At 44.0% G+C, this 22,591-nt stretch overlaps 1 protein-coding gene across 1 annotated transcript; it reads right to left on the minus strand.

The window, feature by feature from the left end:
• Positions 1-1,559: 1,559 nt before the first annotated feature.
• Positions 1,560-21,360, minus strand: plat (plasminogen activator, tissue). Its single transcript, XM_043681567.2, has 14 exons — positions 21,248-21,360; positions 14,240-14,336; positions 13,361-13,418; positions 11,871-12,002; positions 10,713-10,823; positions 10,438-10,612; positions 9,591-9,682; positions 9,162-9,336; positions 8,760-8,854; positions 7,864-8,062; positions 6,179-6,315; positions 4,239-4,379; positions 3,982-4,130; positions 1,560-3,383 (listed from the first exon to the last, which is right to left on the minus strand). The coding sequence occupies exons 2-14, from the start codon at positions 14,300-14,302 to the stop codon at positions 3,222-3,224; spliced, it is 1,689 nt and encodes a 562-aa protein (XP_043537502.2). The 5' UTR covers positions 14,303-14,336; positions 21,248-21,360; the 3' UTR covers positions 1,560-3,221.
• Positions 21,361-22,591: the final 1,231 nt, after the last annotated feature.

Here is a 22,591-nt window from a genome sequence, read left to right on the forward strand (position 1 = left end):
CATGTTAGGCCTACCATTCTAGGGATCATCCGTGTGAATCTCCGCTGGACATGCTCCAGTGCCAGTATGTCCTTCCTGAGGTGTAGGGCCCAAAACTGGACACAGTATTCCAAATGGGGCCTAACCAGAGCTTTATAAAGTCTCAGTAGCACATCACTGCTTTTACTTACAACCCTCTTGAGATAATGACAATATTACATTTGCTTTCTTAATCACAGACTAAACATGCAAGTCAACCTTTAGAGAATCCTGTACTAGCGCTCCCAGGTCCCTTTGTACTTTGGCTTTATGAATTTTCTCACCGTTTAGAAAACAGTTCATGCCTGTGTTCTTTTTTCCAAAGTGCAAATCCACAGAGAATGAAATAAAGTTCCCACTCCTCAGACTAGCTCTGAACTCTTTTCATTGGACGGCAGGAAACAAAGAGGCTCCCTGCATCATCAATGTCATCTTTTCATCATTGGGACCTCTCTCGCATCTGTACAAATTTGAAGGTGCTGGCCCAAATCTGGAGACTTGAGTGCAATATCTAAGTTAGACTTCCAGTGTGGTGTTGAAGGAGTGCTGTGACATTGAAAGGCATTACAAAAAGAGCATGGAGTTGCCAGAGGATGCACTTCTTAGATTAGACGTTAAATGCAAGTCTTGTTTACCATGTTATCTTCCCAACTCATTCACCTGCACAGAAATGAGGCAATGATGGGAGAATGAAGTAACTTACAAACCAAAAAGGAAGAATATCCTTAAATTACGTGTGAGTTGAATGACCTGAAGTTGAGACCATAAAAAATTAGCCTTAAGGATGTAACCAGGTGCTGAATGACTGACGTGTTAATACAGAGAGTGAGCATGGGCTGAATGTCCTTTTTCTGTGTTGAAATGATTCTGTGACACATCTGGGTTCAATATCTGGATTTCTGGCCAGTCATCAAAAATGCCATGCAGCCTCTGTAATGATTGCTAAATGGGTACTTTAAGTGGCCATCAACTTCTCACACGACTCCAAGCAACCAACCCCAGCACTGGCTTCAACTCTTTTACCAAGGTGGTGTCGTGCACTAAATACAGTCTGAAGCCAACATTGCAGCTGTTAATTGCCCTCAGCCGTTCATATGCTTTTGATCAGCATCCCAAAATATTAGCCACAGTTGGTGTTTTAATTGAGTGCGTGTAAACAGTGATCACAACAAGATGTAGAGGATGTTGAGATATCCTTTCCTTTCTGGAGGACTGGTTCCTTGTTTATAGATTTCAGTTCCATAGACCTTGTCTCGCCCGTCATTGCCATCTCATATTTGACCTGAAGGAAGGGGGAGCATGTTGCTGCAACTCAGTGCAATCCCACTTTATCTCTCCTTTTCTCTCTCTTTCCCTGTGTGTTTCTCATACTGCTAAGATCCTTACAGAATGGGATACAAGAGTGGTTGACATATCTGGGACATATGTTTTTTTTCTTCACCCTAACACTGGTTAGAGGGCACAAGAATGAGACAAATATTCCAGTTGCCAATACCCAGAGGAATCTTAGTCATTCTCACTTACAGTAAAACAAGAACCGGGCCACTTAAACAAATAGCTAAAACTTTTATTTTTTAAAAAAACATGGATTGTGCAATACAAAATCTTTAAATAATGCATTCATACATTAACCAGTTAAACAAACAAAATCTTACAACATTCAAGATATCAGCATAATAAATATTTTAGCACAAAAGGAGTGCTTAAAATATTTCAAACTTAAATTTCCCAAACATATTGTAGATGTGAAAGGGATGAGGTCTAGTGGCACACTGGATAGTGTCCCTGACTCTGAAACAGAGCTCTGGGCTCAAGTTCCACCTTTTAAGACATGGTTGCCAAGGGATTGCGCATTCATAACACAGGCAGACAGATGAATATCAAACTACAAATCCCTTTAACAATAATATGATGGAAAGAATAACGGAGACTCTACCTTCACTATCTGTTACTCCAGTTATCTTGCATATGTCGCTACAGAAAATCAGACTCCCTGAGTGAACTGTAACACACCACATTGTAAATGTATATGGTGCAGAGAGTCACAGGACACAAAGGTGCTCTCAACATACATCTATACTCTTTTCACCACAAAAAAGGTTTTTCACACGGAAAGGAAATTTAGTTTTGGACCCTCCAGATGTGCTCAGCAATGGAAGCATTTTTTTTTGCTGAGTTACAGATGGTATCGCATGGAACACCCTCCAACACTGCAATCCTGTTCCTCAAAACTGTAAATTTATGTGTGAGGGATATTTTGGAATAAAGGAAGAAGAGTAATGGACACACAGGCTCGGGATGTCCAGCTCAAGCATAAAATTGGTCAGATAAACACACAAACAGTCCCTCAGAAACATAGATAGACAGACAGAACCACGTTCACTCACACATATGCACAGGCACACACAAATGCTCTCACAGGTAACTGTTGTACATTGTATTAATGAAGGGTTGCTATCACTGCCCGGCAATGAATCCAATGGAATATGACAAGGGAGCATTATTGAACGGAGAATCTGAACACTTCATCATTGACTGAACCCTTCAATAGAATAAGTGCAGAATACAAACAGCTAACAAAAAGCCAATTGAATGCAGCAACTGGGTGTTAATTCACATTATTCATAGAACAAAATTGGCTGTATTAAAAAAAAAGTCATGGGTCTCCTGATTATTAAGAGCAGGGTGAAGCAGCGATGGGAACAAGCATATGTTTAAAAGAAATCTGAGAGAACACAGAAAGAAGGAAAGAAAATGGGGAGTTCGCCTGGTACCAGACCTGGCATGGATGAAACTCAACCAATGGCCAGTTTGACCATCCAATAAAAAGACTATTAAAATTATTATATGATTAAAAACTCGTGTGTGTGTGTGTGTAAGAAGCAGCTTTTTGAAGGGACAAGTCTGATCCTTACCCAAGACTTTGAACTCTAGGGACCAGCCACAGCGCAAGCAGAGAAAAATTGCTTCAAAAGCATTGGATAATCAAGAGAAAGTACTGGAATAAAAAGTCTTTCTCAATCCAAATGGCAATGGGCTGCCCAGTAATCTTTGGGGAGGTAAGTGCTGCTCACTGAGCAACATTTCAGGCATTGTCTCCTCTTTACACTAGGGGTGGAGGGCAGGGGGACACTCCCATTGTTCAGCTTTGGTTGGGAAGGTTGCAAAGGCTGCTGATTGTGTCTCAGACTGCTCTTTGGTCCTCAAGCTTCATCCACGTGTTTGCGAATCCAGTCCAGGTAGTTAGTGACCTTGGTGTAGACGCCTGGTATTCCTGGTTTCCCGCAACCAATTCCCCAGCTGATGATCCCATAAAGATTCATGCGACCCTCTACTGGACAGACCAAGGGGCCTCCCGAGTCTCCCTGTATAAGCAGAATAAAAGCAACAGTTGTAGTGTTGGGGTCAGGGTAGAGCGTCAGGCAGAGGATTATTCTGGGATCAGAATACAGCAAAGATATTGAGCAGGGTGGATTGGGAGAGTCCACAGGAGGACATCTACCCTCTCCAAAACAGACTCAACCATAATTTGCAAATTTGGAAGGTAACTGAGAAATAGGAAAAGGGTGGCAAATTGGATTCCTTTCCTAAAGAGCCAACATAAGCATGATAAGCTAAATGGTCTCCTTCTCCATGCCATTACATTCTGTCAATTTCCAACAGCAGAATATTAAAGAGAGACTCAGTCGAGATTTCTTCCAGGATTTTGGGGAGTGAGTGGATCATCAGATGAATGGAGACCACAACACCTTAGGTTAACCACTGTTCCCTTCCCAATTCCTCACAAGAAACAGGTGAGTTTTGGGGATGCTGAATCAGCAGGCATGCTTAGACTCAGAGTAGCTCGCCATCAGCAGCTCAGAAAGTTCTGGTCTTGACCTGGTGGTATCACACCAGCTTTTGGGAGTAGGTCAAAAGACCTGGGCGATCAAGGGTTCCTTTCTCCAGCTGCATCTCACTCACCTTGCAGGCATCATCAAGGCCCCGAGTGTCTCCGGCGCAGATCATGTTTTTGGTGACTGTCCGATTGTGCAGGTGAGCTGAAGTGCAGCGGTGCGATGGGTAGAGACGGACATTTCCTTCCTTCAGTTGATCAGAGTAGAATGCAGAATCTACAGAGGTTATTGGACAGCATTCAATGTCAGGGAATCTCATTCCCAAAACCACCCTCTCATCAGAAGAAACAGATACAAAAACAAAAATTAAGGGGTTGGACTTACATTCCTCTTGTCTTCCATATCCAGAGATCTCACACTTAGTCCAGGCAGGGAGTTGCTGCTTCTCCCATGGTAGACAAACTGTACGAACATAACGAGTCATCTTGGCACATTGGCCATGCTTCGACTGGAGTTTGATCAGAGCTGGAGGAGGACAGGCAGGAAGGGAGGGAAAGTTTAGTAAGGGTCAAGGCTGTGCAATAACAAACTGTCTCCTCCCGTCTCAGTCGCTGTTAATATTTGCTGCCCCGAACTGAGGCCATTATTGAAGGATCATAGGACTGATTCCTGGAATGAGGAGCTTGTCACATGGTCAAGCAGAATGGGCCTCTTATCAGTGAAGTTTAAAAGAATCAAAGGTGATCATGTTAAAAACATTAATGATTCTGAGGTGACTTGACTTGGTCACTGCTGAGAGGTTGCTCTCCCTTGTGACAGAATCGAAAACTAGTAATCACTGTTTCAGAATAAGGGGCTTGCCACTTAAGGTGGAGTTCTCTCATTGGAGTAATCTTCAAAATACTCTCTCCAAGACAGCAATGGATGTTGGATTAGTGAATATACTCAAGGTTGAAATAGTCACATTTTTGATCAACAAAGCATTGAACGTAACAGGGAGCCAGGCAGGAAGTGAAGTTCTTGTGACAACCGTGTCGGACATGATTTTACTGAATAGTGGAGCAGGCTCAAGGATGTGAACATCTGTACGAGTTTCTGATGTTCTTAAGCTCAGACACTGCACTCAGTCACCATTCTAAAGATGAGTCAAAAGGTGTGGGCCTGGAAAAGCAGGCTTTTCCAGCACCACACTTTGTGACTCTGATCTCCAGCATCTGCAGTCTTCATTTTCTCCACCATTCTAAAGATTTTTTGCTGTGTGATAGAGTTTTACAGCATGGATAAAGGCCTTTTGGTCCATCATATCCTCATGGTTCATAGGCACCAATCTGCACCAGTCCCATTTCCCAGCACTTGGCTCATGGCCTCGTATGCTATGGCACTTCAAGTCTAAATACTTCTCAAATATTGTGATGGTTTCCACCTCTACTAATGTTTCAGGCAGTGAATCCCACCTCTGAACCTCTTCGCCTTTACTATCTATCTATGCCACCTTTTATTGATTCCTCTAACAGTAAAAGATTTTTTCCTATCTGTTCTATTCATGCCCTTCATAATGTTGGACAGGTACCCCCTCAGTTTTCTCTGCTCTGATCTCCCACCTATCCAATCTCTCTTCAGAGCTGAAATACAGCAGCCCAGGCAACATCATGGTGGATTTCCTTTGCACAATCTTCGGTGCAATCACTTCCTATTTACAGTGTTGCAACCAGAACTGCACACAATACCCCAAATGCACCTCACTACCCTTAGATACAGTTTGAGTGTAACTTCACTGCTCTTATTCAAAACCTTGACTAACAAATGCAAAAATCCCATAGGCCTTCTTCGCCAACTTATCTATCTATCCTGTTGCCTTTGAGGATTGGTGTACATCTGTGGAACGGGATAGCAAATAATAAATAGTAAAAGCACCCCCTGATACACACTGTTGAGACTCCCTTCCTCTTCTCTAATTTACTTGCTTACATACTGCAAGTCATTGTAATAATCTCTTGTAAGTCTAGGTCCCATCCCCAATACTTCATTCCCAACAATCATTGCAGAATAGCCTATACTTCAAATCTTGGAAACAGGAAGGGTTTGGAGGGATATGGGCCGGGTGCTGGCAGGTGGGAGTAGATTGGGTTGGGATATCTGGTCGGCATGGATGAGTTGGACTGAAGGGTTTATTCTGTACATCTCTGTGACTCTATGAAGATGTGCCTCAGTCAATCCCTCACTCTGTATTTTGACTGCTGATGTGGCCAGATGAAATGGTGATTGGGAGGCCTGCGTGTGGAGGGACTTATTTCAGCAGGGAGACATTATGATAAATTTCATACCAATGTCGTGATTGTAAGTGTCTTCATCAAACTCCTTGTGAACAAAGTACTCTTCCACATCCAGTATCTGGTCATCCTCAGATGCCTCTTTGCGGATTGTTCTCCCCATGATCACTTTGATCTCTTGCGTTTTGAAGCTGGTTTGAGAAGCAAAGTAAAACACTTAATGTAGCTCTATCATCAGCTACATGTGTAATTCTCAGAGCTACCACAGAAGAGAGAGGGCAGGTTAGTTGAAGACCATTCTCCATGTTAACCTTAACTATGGAAACAGTAGTGGAGATTGTGGACCCGTCTTTTTCTCCAAGATTTGTATCTGATTTTGGCTCCAGGTGTTCACTGGACTTTCTTTTCAGCACTAGTAATTAGGAAAGAAATGGCCACGTGGCATGTCTCTATTGGGAGGATAAGGAAAAAAAGCCCACTTTCAAAGAACAACATGAAGTTCACTCCAATACAGTATTTATACCCACAATCGGTATTGTATTGTTGCTATCTGATCTTGCTATGCACAGATTGGCATCCCATATTTATTACATCAGTTCAGAAAGACTTCATGAATTTCAAAGTGCTTTGGGATATTAAGTTATGAAAGAAGAAGGTAGTGGCCCAGATGTAATGTTACAAGCTCCTTGGTTAACTTCCTGTAGCTGCAGTTTGGTGCAGATGGGGGAACTTTAGATTCAGTAAAAATGTGAAGACAATGCAGGACTAACAACAACTAAATACAGTAACACTGTTGATTGTTGGAAATACCTGTCAGAATCACAGAGGGGCAATTTAACATTCTTACCTAGGCTGATGTACATGTGACTCTGGACCCAGAAAAAATGTGATTGACTAAACTGCTCTCAGGCAAATAAAGAGGTGTAATAGATTCTGGCCTAGCCAGTAATGCCCACATCCCACGAATGAATAAAAAGAAAAGTGCTTTATGAAGATAAATTTGTGCACTTTTTCATGTCGTTTTGTCTTTGCAAAGCACCTTAGGTTCCATCTCTTTCTTGCTTAAAAGGTACTAATGTCGCAGCTGGACAGAACTTTACTTTGATGACATTTGGAATACTGTGCACAGTTCTGGTTGCCACACTGCCAGAAGGATGTGAAGGCTTAGGAGCAGATACAGAAACAGTTTACAGGATGTTGCCTGGTTTGGGAGTACTAGCTGTGACAAGAGATTGGTCTAAACTTGATTTGCTTCCACCTGAATGTCAAAGGATGAGGAATGACTTGATAGAAATTTTAAAACTTATGCAAAGCATGAATAGAATGGATAGTCAGCATCTTTTCCCTGGGTAGAAATGTCAATTATGAGGGAACATAGGTTTAAGGTAAAAGGGAGTAGGTTTAAAGGAGTTGTAGGAGGCAGGTTTCTTTACACAGAGGGTAGAAAGTACCTGGAATGCGCTGCCAGAGGAGATGGTGGCGGTGGATACACTAGTAATGTTTAAGAGGCATCTTGACAGATATGTGTATAGGCACGTAAAGAGGGACAGCATCGATGAAAAAAAGGTTTTAGTTTAGAAAGGTGTCATGTCATTGGTGACGGTCCTGTTCCTGTGCTGGACTGTTCTTTGTTTAAATCAATGTCAGTTTAGCCTGCCTCCTCTCTTGAATTTGAAGCTTGCCTGAGGCCTTTTGGCGATACCAGGCCTTCGAGTGTGTGACTGCAATGTTACACCCACCTGCGCGGAAAGCAGTGAGCTGCTGTGAGGACCCAACAGGAACCAATGAGGCTCCCTCCACACAGGAAGGCATAATCCTTTGTCCTCCGATTGTAGACAAAAATAGCAGCTTGCCAAGGGTGGGATGTTATGTCGGTGGTGGTTCCTCCCAGGATCCGGTACTGCATTGCTTGAGGCTCTCTCTTCCCACAGGTACCTGCTGCATGCGCAGTAAAAACAACAAGTAATCAAGCAAATGATTGGGTGATTTCCCTCAAATTTCAAAATATACACTATCTGGAGGAGTCCAGAACTAGAAGGCATAGGTTTAGGGTGAGAGGGTAAAGGTATAAAAGAGACCTAAGGGGCAATTTTTCATGCAGAGGGTGGTGTGTGAGTGTGGAGGAAGAGGAAGTAGAGGAGGCTGGTACAATTGCAACATTTAAAAGGTATCTGAATGGATATATAAATAGGAAGGGTTTGGAGGGATATGGGCTGAGTGCTGGCAGGTGGGACTAGATGGGGTTGGGATATCTGTTTGGCATGGACGAGTTGAACCGAAGGGTCTGTTTCCGTGCTGGACATCTCTATGACTCTAAGTCCAAGCACAGTCAGTCAGTCAGTCTCCACCTATAACGTTGTGTCTGTGCTTATCTATGTGTGTATGTATATTTGTGTTTGCAATAACCACGTGTGTCAACGTATGAATGTGCAGGCAATTGCAACGATGTGTCTGAGTATCTACATGCAATTGTATTTGGGAGTCAGCCTGAGTGCAAGTGAACCTGTGTTCATGTATCTGCAATTGTACATACATGAATTTATGCTAACAGTGAGGCACAAGTGCATGTGTGTCCGTAAATATTTGTATCTCTGTAGCCACATAAACTGAGTCGAGGTCAGGGTGCAATTCTCACCTGATGCAGCACATTGCTCAATGTTGCAGTATTCCCAAGTGATTTTTCTTCCTTTCATAATATGGCACCAAGGCTTGATATCTTGATCTGGATTCCTGGAATAAGAACAGAAAATTGTCAAAGTGTCAGTGAACAGACATGGGATTAATGGTGAAACTGTGAGTGGCAGTAACCTGACAAGGGGTTACTGGTGAGTGAGAGAGTGTACGCATACCGACACAGGGTTAAGTGGCAAGGGTTGAAGATAGAGGAGACGCACTTTCAGCACAGACCAGCCAATAAGAGAAAGATCAAACAGACTAATAGCTACAAACCAAGAGAAAAGCTGTGTGAGTTCGTGAAGGGATTTAGAGAGGGAGAGTGACAGAGAGAAAGAGTTTAATTGTTTCCTCTGAGTTATACCTGCAGTAACTGTGGCTTCCCAGCCCCAAGCGATGAGCATTGTGTATCCATGCATTATGCTGCTTGTGGCGGACCACTTCAGAATCCCAGTTGAGACAGCGACTCCCAGACTGCGAGTAACTCCTGGTTCCACGATAATCTGCCCCATTTTTGGTGTAGCACACAGAGCTGTGATCTACCATCAAACAAAAACCTTGTTAATAATAACTCCCTTGCTCTTCTGACTGTAAAGCTCCTGTACAGACTCCCAAGCCCCTATCTCTTTGACGACAAGGGCAGTGTCATTAGAGGCAACGTAAAAGGAGATAGTGGGATCTTGTGAGGGAGCAATAGGAGTCCGGGGGTTTTCCGAGACATCACCCAATTAGACAAACGGCTAACGCTGCAGAGGCAGTGATTGCTTTGAGAGACGTAATAGGGGAGACTTACTCTTTGGGCAGGCAGGAATGCTGCACTTGTCCCAGGTCAGGATGTGGCCATTGTAGACATGGCACCAGGGCACTGTATCATTGTCAGGGTTCCTGCAAAAAAGAAAGATGTACATATTAACAAAGAGAAAAAGGTGAAGAAACAAACACATTGAACACATTAGCTCAATGTCTGGCTCTTGCTGTGTTTGAATATTCCTTTTCTCCTTCTTAGAATCACCAGTAATCCTCAGTTTGAGCTGAATCAGCTATAACTATTGGGAGAGATTGGTAGGAGAGACAGTGGGGCTGGGCTGTGTTGGCTCCTTGAAAAGAACAATCTGTCACTCCAGAGGTTTGCAGATGATTAGAGTGAAGTATGAGATTGGCCATAGAAAGGATCTGCAAGCAACAATTAAAAGAAGGGCCAGCAAAGACCAGGGACTGGCTGCAGCCCAGTGTGTAATACTCTCACCTCTTAAATCAAACCAGTTGGACATCTCAGTATGTAATCCTAGCTGACACTCGAAGCAGTATTGAGGGAGTGCTGCATTTTCAGAGATTGAGATGCCAAACCTAGGCCCTGATTGTCCTAACAAGACATTAAAAAAATTACTTGGATAAAAAAAAAGGGATTTCTCTTACCAAAATTAATTCCTCAGCTAATATTAAAATTGATACTACATCTATTCATAAATGCAACACTGCATATGGTACCTTACTGTGTGTAATTTGATCAAAATGTTTCCATCCATAAAACATGGACTCCATAAAAATAAGTTTTTTGGATGTACGGGCTTTTGGGATATTTTGAGGTAATGAAAGGGGCTAAAATAATGCAACTTTTTCTTTCTTCAAATGTTTTGTACCTGCAGTAATTGTGATTCCCAAGTCCCATTTGTTGGGCATCTGGCCTGTGACCATTGTAACGGGTGCGGGACACTGCGGTTGAATTCCAGTTCAGGCATTTTGCGCCAGAGCGGGTGATGCTCCAGGTTCCTCGATACCCGGTCCCTTGATCCTGGTAACACTGCGCCTTGGTGTCTGTAACACAAGAGAACGGGAGTGTCAGAGTGGTTGGAAAAAGTGAAGATCAGTCTGGTTGCAGAAAGCTCCAGGAAAAAGCTGATAAAATGTTACTTACCGAACTCACACAGTTGACCACTGTACCCAGCTTGGCACTTACATACGTAGTGCTGAGAGTAAAGGGCCTGGCGACATATTCCTCCATTGTAGCAGTTATTCTGGGTGCAATCTGTCAGGGTCAATAAACACGGCCATCAGTCAGAATGGTCTCAGTCAACTCCACCATTCCATCTCACCAGCAATCTAGCACTCAAGATTTCAAGCATAAAAATTGCTTTTTGCCCTTAGTTACATCATTTTCAGTCACTCCAAGAAACTATTTTACCCTCTCCCCTAGCCTACCTTTCCCTCCTCTTTCTGGGTTTCGAACATGTTGTCATATTGTTTGGAAAGGCTCCAGACAGTAGTTACTTATTGGGGGTGAAGGTCACTGGACTGGTGGGAGGGGGAATGTTACTTGAATCATTCAGCTGATTGACTCAAGGGGAGGCGAGGGAAAGGTGCAATATCCTTGAATCAAGGACAGAACATAACCCCGAGTGCTGTTTAGTTAAAGAATGACTGGACGAAATTGCTGAGTGAATAGTGAAAAAGAGGATCAAGTTTGCAGAAAGTTCGTGGGGAGAAATGATTCTAGGAATGAGGATCAAGACTGTAGGAAGACGGTGTGGAGAAATGAATTCTCAGAATGATTGTAAGTTAAGCAGTGAACTTCCCTTTACACACAGCACCTGACATCTCGAGTGAGAAGAATGAGGAGTCACTTTCTGAAGGATTATACAGAATGTACAGCATAGAAACAGGCCATTCGACTAAACCTGTCCATGCTGGTATTATTGAAACTCTTTCTCCATCATCATGTTCCTATCCATCTTGATATGATCCACTTCAACCACTTCCTGTTAGAGTGAGTAGATTTCTTGAGGACTTTCTTATATTGAAGGCCTCTCGGTTCACTTTTTCTTACCCGTGGAAACATTCCCTCTGTACCGACTGCGCAATGCCACCTGAGATGGTGGTGGATAGGGGGAGTGAGATAGAGGGGCTGGGCAGGCTTCCTGTTTTTGTGACACTGATTTAGAGAGTGAAAACCATGCTTTTGCTTATTAACAGAGTATACGATCAGCTCTCGATGAGTTCGAAGCTCCAGTAAATTGAGATGCTGATTCAAACAGCAGAGTGTGGTTCCATGGTGCACACGCATGCAGACACACACCTCGCACTGGTACACTGTGGCATTGAATCCGAGGCCAGTTACAACGGCAGTATTTGATCCGTCGTCCCACAATCTGTAGCCATGTCTCATCATGTAGGTACCAAAATGAGCCATCTGAGCTCATGCAATGTCCTAAAACAAAGAAAAACTGTTGACAGTGAAAATTGCACAATGGGCTGAGCTATAAGCACATGCTGGGAGGTTTAAGGCAAGTTCAGACCAGCCCAACATGGTGACTGTAGGCACAGCTATCCTAAACAATGTCACAACAATGAACAGTGAACACAAAAATACTGAATACTTGAAAAGCAGCTCATTTAAATGTTGTCAGACAACTCAAGGCAATTCATGGGAGTGGAATAGGAACAGGAGACAGTCATTGAGACACTCAAGCTTTTCCCATCAATCAATGAAATCACGACTGTGATCTCAACCCAAGGATTTACTATTGCTCCATGTCCCTTCACATCTATGATCTAGAAATCTCGAATTTAACATTAACATTTGATCTGGCATCAATTTCCACTTTGCAGATGTAATATTCAAACTCCTACCACCCTAACTTCACTCTTGAAAACTATGGCTCCAACTTTTTTTAAGGTTACTTCCAGTCAAACTATTGGAAGAAGCAGCATGGAAGGAGCACAGCTCTGCTGGACAAGCAATAAAGAAAGTGCACAGCATGCCAGATGGGCAATATTGAAGGAGGAAAGGCACAGTTGGAGGGGGTGCTGCATTATTGGATGGCAGTGCTGAAGGAATGCCTTACCATTGTAAAGGGAGTTAAAAAGAAATGCTGATCCATCAAATGGGAAGTCTCGAGGAAGCACCAAAAACTCAGAGGGGCAGTGCTGGGGGAGTATCACCCAAGTAACGGGGGTGGACTGTTGGGGTGCCACAATGTTGGGAGGGACAAGATATTAAAACCTATCTCAGTCATTCAGACTGCTGGAGAGGACAAGTTTTCCCATGGCTCTGACCAACATTCCTTCACAACCACACCATCAAAAAGCCCAATTGACTAATCTTTATTCTCACAGCTGCCAGTGGGAATTTGCTGCAAGCAAAATGGTTCCCAAGTTCTGCCCACAACCAGGCATCACAGTTCAGAGTAATTGAGGCTTTGCCCATTTTGGAACTCTGATCAAACACTTTATGATCACAGGGATTTTTACATGAACATGTGGAGGGAAGCAGTATCCATGCTACAGTTAACAGGGGCTGAGCTTTGTTGTACATAACTGAGTACAGATGACCTGGTTGCTAAGTTGCCACCCAGCATTGACTGCATAACTGTTGGAAATGGGAGATTCCGTTCTTTGGGAAATTCAGCTGGCAATGGAGCATGTGCAGAGCAGTTAGGGCCCAGCAGAGAACAACAACAACAACAACAATATCAACATCGGTTCACATGCTTGTTTGCACAAACATATTCAAAGCAGAGAACATTAAGCATGACTACTGAGACTTGTCTACAGAAAGGAACTTACCTTGAGTAGCCTTAGACGCTAAGCTTCTCGTCCCCCGTTTAAATCGCAAATGCTGTGGCTGAAACAGAACAGCAGATCAGAATATTACTGAGTGGAAGGAAAGCATTCAGCCTCTTTGAAAGAGCCATCCAATTTGTCCCAATCCCACTGCTTTTTCCCCTTTTGAAAGTTATCACCGAATCTGCTTCTGCTGCTCTTTCAAGTTACACATACCACTTCAGTCATGTGTAAATTGAACTGACAGACACTACTTGAAAAATCCTCTCTATTTGTTGGAAAGGAGGGGAGAATGCAAAACCAATATACTCAACACTCCGGCAGCTTCTGAGCAGAAATAGAGTTAACATTCCAGACCAATGACCTTTCGCCAATGCACAAGTTAAATGTTTATTGGATCCCTTTTACTTTGTAGTTGCTCTTTATAAAATTAATTAATTTCAACAGTAGCCAGCCCTTTGTATGTGTGGTACTGGTACAAAAGAGGAAATAAAGTTACTTCCTCACTGTCACCAACTCTGCACCTGAGTCAAGACAGACACATTAACCAGTTATACTTCACACTTTCAGATCACTTCAGGATCAGACATATTCAAACATAAGCTGAGTATTTCAAGTAAGTCCTTTACTTGTGTGTGAAAGAGGGAGAGAGAGAAAGAGATGCAGTGATGGAAAGCGAGATGAGAGAGATCAATGAGAGAAAGCGAGAGGAGAGAGATCAATATGAGAGAAAGCGAGTTGAGAGAACCACACAAGAGTGAGAAAACAGAGTGTAGCAGAGAAATAGAGAAGAGAGACAGAGATAGAGAACAAACAAAAAGAAAGAAATGAGGAAATGTTGCATGAAGGGGAATGATTGGAGTGTGAAGGTGAGACACTTACTTCAGATGCTGCAGCAAGGATGAAAAGCAGTGATATAGTGGTCACAATTCTCAATAGAGCCATATTCTTCTTTTATCGTGGTTATCAAAACTTCTTTCTGAAAAAGAAGAATATTCTATGGCATTATTTATTGCTTGCTGCTGGACAGGCATTGCATTTAGGCAGTGCATTCATCCAAACAACTAACAGTGTCAAAAAGAATCAATCCCATCGTCCCCTTTGTTCCACTGTCATTTTCATTAATTATGTGTCCTCTGGTTAGTGACCCTCACACTAATGTAGGCAATTTCTTCATAGCTTCTGTCAAAACCTTCAGCAATTTAGAACTTTCTAATAAATTCCTCTGAACATTTTATGTAACTAATAAAGTTTCTCCAAGCCAAGGAGCTTCTATACCTTTTTAACAACAACATATTCAACTTGTCCAACCATAAAAGATTTGTGCGCGCAAAAGTGGGGATGTGAATTGGAATAGCGAGCAGAATGAAGTAATGATTTCTTTGGGGTCAGTGCTGTAGACTTTGAATGTGGTCAACACAGTGACAGCCTACACATTACAGAAGTGGATGTGAAAATATCAAGTGGTCATATGTTTAAATGGAACAGAAATGATCATGAGGCTGTGTCGAACATGTGTTGGGGAAGCTGGTGGTGATGGTGGCAGAGATGGTGTTTCCAATATGCAGTAGGTCATCAAAAATTATTGTGAATGGCTATCACAGTTATGGAGATGATGTAATCCAACCTCTGGTCCCTCACTGAAATGGTTCATTACTTAATTGTAGATGCCCAGTCAATCTGGAAAATGGGAACCAAACTATTGCAAATTTAGCACTAAATGGTTGATCTTCCTCAAATCTACAACTTGATATAGCAAAAGAAAAGTGTTGCAATTTCCTCGTACACATCTCATCCAAGGTTAGGCTGGAACAGTGTAGAGGAAGCTTTATTTTGTCTCTGACCGGTCTATAGCTACCCTGAAATTATTTGATGGAATAAAAGACGTTTACTCTGTACGTAACCCCATACCGGTCTCTTACTGCCCAGAAAGTTGCTGTGTGAAATTCCAGAAAGCCAGGTGGTAAATGATAAAAACGAGAGCCAATCTTTGCACAATTTAAGCATTTTTTTTCCTGAGAAACCGGTCATAAACATCTAGCATCAAACTTGACCACTACAATTTCAGTATGTTCCTTTTTTGTAAACAACTACTATCAGCCATTGTTGCTCTTTTCTTCGAGAAAAAAAAACTTATTTTTCTAATCAACCTGTTCAGAGAAGTTATTACATATCTCTGGTGACGGTGGGACTTAAACCCAGGCCTCTCTGATCTTCAGTCTGTTCCTACTTCCTCTCCAGTTAATGCCCACCCCGTGCACCCAATTTAGATACAGACTATTCTGATAAAATGCGATAGTTCCGCTCCCATGTGACCCCTCATTATAAGAAAATCATGTAATAGCAGCACCATTTAAATCAGTGGGACTAGAATCGCTTTATAGCCAATACAGGTAAGGAAAGTTCGCATTCTACAAATAATGGTTTAAATTCTTCAGTTGTGGTCCAGCCAATTCATGTTTAAGAAATGCACATTATAGCAGAATCGACTGCACGATTAACAATAGTACAAGATGAAGTTGGCACTATCGTGCCACAAGTCAGTTCGGCATCAGGAATGATATGGCTTCCAAGACCCCATTCCTAAGGATTGGCGTGTTGGGTTTTGAGCAGCACATGTGACTGCCCTTCCCCCGTTCATCATGATCAGTGGCTCGACCACAATCTAGGCCTGCAGGAGGTCTCCTGCTGGCTGAGTGAAGAGACTCTGAGTTGCGGTTTAGCTGTTTCTTCTAATACTTCATCTCAGTTGTTTATTTTTCTCATTTCCAAACTTCAATTGTTCACTGCTGCAGTCCTGTAAAACTTAGTATGCAAGGGATAGTTTGGTTTAACCTTGCAACTTGAGGCAATCAATCAGATGTTCTTTTTGAAGCACGGGCACAGTTGCAATTTCCATACATTATCCCAGAAAACAAAGAACAGATAAACTGTTTTTCTTTCACAAAGTGATGTTGGTTCACAGATAAGTCTTGACACTAGGGAGAACTCACTTCTCAAAATAGCTGCTGAAGGCCCTTTTACACATAACTGAAAGGGCAGTCGTGGCCTTAGCTTCACATCTCATCTGAAAGACGCAGCATCTCTAACAGTGTAGCACTCCTCCCAGAACTCCACTGGAATGTGTGCCAGGATTTTCTGCCCAAGTCGTGGGGTAGCATTTGAACCCAGAACCCATGCTGGCACTGACGGCTAAGTGAACCATGTGTTACATGGATTCGGGCAGAGATTGTGAACTGGGCCGTCTATTTTACAGTGTGTGCAGGCCTTACGCACACTGAGGCTTATAGGGAGGAGAAAGCAAGCTGTCAGCAAGGCATTGTCTCATGCTCTGGGCATTGGTACAAGAGTTCCTGCACACCCTTTTTAAGCACAGAGGCCAGAAATGAAATATTGAGATGGCACAACTGTGTCCTTACCCACCAAGGGAGGGGAGCAGCATATATTACAAAGAAATAGAAGGAATAGAGAGAGAGATAGAGAGAGAGAGAGAGAGAGAGAGAGATAAACCACAGTAATTTAAAAAGGGGTCATCTGTGAAGGATTTTCATTACACAGTCTGTGAAAACCTCATTGTTCAAGCTGCTGAACCTGTATGCTGGCCCTGGGTTGCTCAGTCAGCAAGTGAAATCGAGAAAAGTCAGAACCAGATGTTATTTATCCTGAACTCATCCAGGGACCAACACCAGGTCTGTGAGCTCAGTGTGGTCGATATGCTTTTTGTACAGAATTCGCATAGAATCCTTACAGTGTGGAAACAGGCCATTTGGTCCACCAAGTCCACACTGACCCTCTGCAAAGCCAGACCCATTCCCTCATGACCCTACAATCCCATGACTTATGCAGCTGGCCTACACATCTCTGAACAATAAGGGCAATTTAGCATGGCCAATTCACCTAACTTCACATTTTTGGACTGTGGGAGGAAACCGGAGCCTGCAGAGGAAACCCACGCAGATACGGGGAGAATGCGCAAGCTACACACAGGCATTTGTCAGAGGCTGGAATTGGTCCTGGGTCCCAGGCACTGAGAGAGTGCAATGCTAACCACTGAGCCACCATTCTCTGTTAGCTCAGTTCTCTCGAAGTCTCTCTCTCTCACACACGGGGCTCAAGATAGAAACGGCCCCCTTTCTTTCTTTCCCGTTCTCTCACTGAACTCTTGCATTCCACACAGAGAACAGAGGCAATAATGTTGCCTCCCTCTCACCAGTCTTCATCTGAGATGGGCTGGGCCAAAGCAATAGTGATTCTGGCCCCATGCCTAGTTTCATAAAGGTTATTCACAGACAGAATATAAAAAGAGAAAGAAAGTACAGGAAGCACTACAATGCTCTCTCAGTGGCATTGAAACTTTTCTATCACTGTGCGTGCCTAATTATTTCACCCCAGACCTTTTCCCATGATGTCAAGAGCAGACAGTTCTCTAATGAAGAGGCTTCAATCCGTCCTGTGTGCGGGAATCACTGCCTGACACTTAACCTCCTCCTCAAAATCATGCTGCACTGCCCTCCACCCTTCTCCAAGGCTTAAAGCATCAACAAAGCAAGATTCTGCTCTGCAAAAATGAGAAAACAAAAATGGCTTTACTTGTGGAAGAGCTTCAAGCAGTTCAAACCAGAATCACCGTGCAGAGGAGGCCATTCAGCTTGTCGTGCTTGCACTGGCACTTTGAAAGAGTAGCTGCACTCAGTCTCACAGCCATGCTTTATGTCTTTAGGGTCCTCAAGTACCTGTCCAACTCGCTTTTAAATGTGTTACTGAATCAGCATCCAACGCTTTTTCAGATTTGAACATTCCAGATCTTGATAACTCCCGGAATGAAAACAGGTCTCCTAATTTTTTACTAATGATTTTCGGCTTCTGGTTGACACACTTGCCAAAGGGAATCAGTCATTTTTCTCTGCAAGTACAGTACTCGATCAAAGTCTCACATCAGTTTGAAAACCTTTATCCAGTCTACTCGATGTTCCAAGAAAAATAGTCTGAACTTTCCAACCTCTCCTCAGAACTGAGGGCCCTCATCTCTGGGAATATCCTGGTAAGTCTCCTCTGTCCTTTTCTAAGCCGAGCTTCCCATACTTTATGAACATACACTCTCAGATTTCTCTGTACCCGCAACCACTTTGAAACTGTACCATTAAGTCTATTATGTCTCATCAGTGCTCCTTCCAAAATGAGTGATTTCACTGTTCTCTATGTTAAAATTTCATCTGCCATATATCTGCTCAACACACCAGGCTGTCAGCGTCCTCCCAAAAGTCTGTTACTATCCTCCTCATTGCCTATTACACTTTTCATATGATCTGCATATTTTGAAATCATGCTGTACAGACTGTTTAAGCTATTATCAAAAAGTGGTCTCTGTACTGATCCCTGCAGAACCCAACAATATCCTTTTCTGTAATCTGGGAGAAAAAGGCTGTTCACTGTTATTATTGTTTCTGCCCCTCAGCCAATTTTTAATCTGCACATCTATAACAAAATTCATAAACTCATGCAGATTCTAAATTCCATCCTCTGCTCCTCCGCTCCTTTCCCGTGATAATCGGACAAGAAGTTAATTTGACCTAGTGACTAAAAACCGCCCAACACATACACACAGCACTCTGGTTGCTAAGCAATGAATAATCTAGCTGACCCTGCAGGAACCCTCGAATGGGTGAGGGGGAAATCAGGGCCTCAGCATTGACTACAAGCTGCACTCAAAAGATAACTTTGGCTTCAGGGGGTTGGGAGTGGGACTGTTGTGCGTTGTCCCTCCTTAGCTCCAGGCATTGACTCCCCTGGGAAACACAGGCCACGCCAGCCTTGCACTCAGATCAGGCGAAGCCAACAGCAAAAATCTCTGGGTAGGAGTTAAATGGCCAGCTCAGCCAGTTAGTCATGCAATTCTTCACCACAGACACAGTTTTTAACATGTGGAGGAAAACTGGTCATTTCCCTACTCTGTCCAAAGCTGAAAATCAAGAGGTAAAAAAAACAAACTGCAATGAAAAACTCAGAATGCAAACTCGCAGCTGCAGTCTATTACCCCATGGTGGTTTGACAGACAGCAAGTGTCACCATCCAAATCCATTGCATACAAACAGCAGAAATAAAATTGGCACAGAGGGAAGCCCAGCACAAAACCAGCCACATCCGAGAAGCTTTCCTGTCAAGGGAACATTCCTGTGGAAGTCTGGGAAAGGATTTGGATCTTCTGAACCTAGCTGTTCCAGAAAAATCTGGGAAGGCTACAGGCAATTGTGTTTGCCAACATTTATCCCTGAGACAGCAGCACCGAAATAGACTGTCTGATCATGATCACATTCTGGACTCTTGCTGGATCGATATTGGCCATAATGTTACCTGCACTGCAACAGTGACCACACTTCACAAAACAGTAGTGAACAGCTCTTTGGGACCTCTTGAGTGCTTTCTAACCATTAGTTGTGGATGGGTGTTATACAGGGTGGGAGGATGCTCATTCAATGGACAGACACAGAGGGTCATTTACACCCTTGGAGAAGGCCTTTCATCCCATTGCTTTTGTGCCAACTGAGAGCTACCAAGCTATTTCGGGGCTGGAAATAGTCATTCCACGCATTGACGTTATCTAACCTGCTCCCCTCCTTCCTGCTCTGAATTTGTCTAATCTTATATCCCTTGTTGTAAGACCTCCAATACTCCAGCCCATTATCTTGGCGCCCCACGGCAGATCAGTAAACTACGATACCCGCTACACCCTCACCTTCACTTCCAGTATTACGTGTGCAAGAGGAAGTGAATTCAAAGGATTCCAGAGCAGAAATAGCCTGAAGTTGCTTTTCCCCCATTCGGTTTTGCCAATCAATTAGATTACTTACAGTGTGGAAACAGGCCCTTCGGCCCAACAGGTCCACACCGACCCGCCGAAGTGTAACCCACCCAGACCCATTCCCCTATATTTACCCCTCATCTAACACTATGGGCAATTTAGCATGGCCAATTCGCCTAACCTGCATATTTTTGGACTGTGGGAGGAAACCAGAGCACCCCGGAGGAAATCTACGCAGACACGGGTAGAATGTGCAAACTCCACACAGAGAGTCGCCTGAGGCGGGAATTGAACCTGGGTCTCTGGCGCTGTGAGGCAGCAGTGCTAACCACTGTGCCACCGTGCCGCCCACATTATCGTTAACAGATTCAGGATTTCTTCGGAATGGCTCGCATTGCAGACTGCTTATATCTGAACCTGCTCAGATTGTACATCGGTGGACAGAATACCCCCACCTCATTCCATGTTGACAGGGTTGGGCGGGGGTGGTCATTCCCACAACCTGACAGGGTCACCCTATGGAAGTGAGTGACCTCCTGGTGAGATCCAGGGAGACTTCCACTGGACTTCTGGTGGACCTGAAGATGATTAACTTCTTTTCCTGCCCTGGACGCCCATTCAGGAACACTGGGGATTGGCTTTGCTTGAGAAAACTCAAAGACACACAAACACACACAAAGAGACACACCTTCCTTGGTGAATAATAAAAAAACAAATTTCAGATTCCGCACCACCATAGATATAAAAAAAAAGATCAATGGACAGAAGGTGAGATTAACTCTCCCGTCTCCTCCATAGGCGTTCAATCTGAAACACAGTGAACAACTCCCTCGCTCCCTGTCTCGGTGCAATTTACACCAACGCCGAGCTATGATCAGCCACATGGGGCTGGGAGGGATCTGAATGGGGTGATCGAGGGCAGAGTTGAGGCGGGGATGGTATTGGAGAAGGACTGGAGAGCGGGGCAGAGGGTCAATGGGTTTAAGGCTGACATTCCCCCCCCCCCCCCCCCCGATGAATAGGATCAGCAAGAGAATGGGACCAACTGAGCCCCCCAGCTTAGAATGGAGCCGGGCCCCTTGGTTACTCACCCAGTATCACTGTGTCAGTCGATGTCCCCTCTCTCTTTCTCTCTCTCTCTCTCTCTCTCTCTCTCACCTTTCCTCTCTCTGTGCCTTCTCCGCTCTGAGCTGCTTCTGGTTCCCGGCTCCGGCTTTAAATCGAAGCTGTGGTTGGGGCGGAGCCCTGGGGCTGATGCTGCAGTCTCACTGCTCCCCCACCCCCCAAACGCCACTCTGTGCCAGGAGAGGGAGCCTTGGCACAGGTAGCCTGATGCGTTTCTTCACAGATACTGCCAGACCTGAGTATTTTCAACATTTGTGTGTGCTCTTTTCTCTAAAAAAAATTCTGATTCCCAGAAAGCCCAATACTTTTCTTTTGTGCTTGTACTGCCCTGAGAGCTTAACATTGTGTGAGAGAGAGAGATTCGAGACCTGGGACCTGGCACTGAGAAAAAGGAAACTGGAACTGTGGGGGTGCTACGGGTAAACAGAGCCTGGCTCTGGTAAAGGGAACCTGGCATTGGTAAACAGAGCTTGGCATTGGTAATCAGGAACCTGGCATTGATAAACAGAGCCTGGCATTGGTAATCAGGAACCTGGCATTGATAAACAGAGCCTGGCATTGGTAATCAGGAACCTGGCATTGATAAATAGAGCCTGGCACTGTAAAGGAAACCTGGCTCTGGTAAAAGGAGCCTGGCATTGATCAATGGAACATGGCATTGGTAGTCAGGACTGGCATTGGTAAATAGAGCCTGGCATTGGTAAAAGGAAACCTGGCTCTGGTAAAAGGAGCCTGGCATTGATCAATGGAACATGGCATTGGTAAAGGGAACCTGGCATTGGTAAAAGGAACCACATTCTGGGAAAGGGAGTCTGGTATTCGGCGTGTGGCACTGGTGGATAGAGCCTAGTACTGAACTCAGGAGTCTGGCCCTGGGAAAGGAAGTCTGGCACAGTTGGAGGGAGCATGACAGAGAGTGAGTCTGGCAATGGTAGCATAGCATTGGGAAAGCAAACCTGGCCCCAGGAAATGAGCCTTACCTTCAGAGTGTGGTGCTGGGAAAGGCAGCATTACTCTGGGAAAGGGAACATGGCCCTGGGAAGGGGAGTTGGGCATTAGCTGTGGGACACAGGCCTGGCACTGAGAAAGAGAACCTAGCACAAGGAAAATAGCACTGGGACAAATGGACACTGGCACTGGGAGAGGGAACCTGGTACAAGAGGTGTAGCAGTGGGAAACGGACCTTGGCACTGAAAGTATGATACTTGGAGAGGGCATCTGGCTGTGGGAAAAAGGAATCTAGCCTGTTCCACCATTGAATGGGATCCTGGCTGATTCGTGAGCTAAGTATATCCCAAATCCCTGAATAT

This window comes from Chiloscyllium plagiosum, unplaced genomic scaffold, assembly GCF_037043375.1.
Source record: "Chiloscyllium plagiosum isolate Xiang-an unplaced genomic scaffold, Cpla_swu_hap1 HiC_scaffold_48, whole genome shotgun sequence".
Taxonomy (NCBI): Eukaryota; Metazoa; Chordata; class Chondrichthyes; order Orectolobiformes; family Hemiscylliidae; genus Chiloscyllium; species Chiloscyllium plagiosum.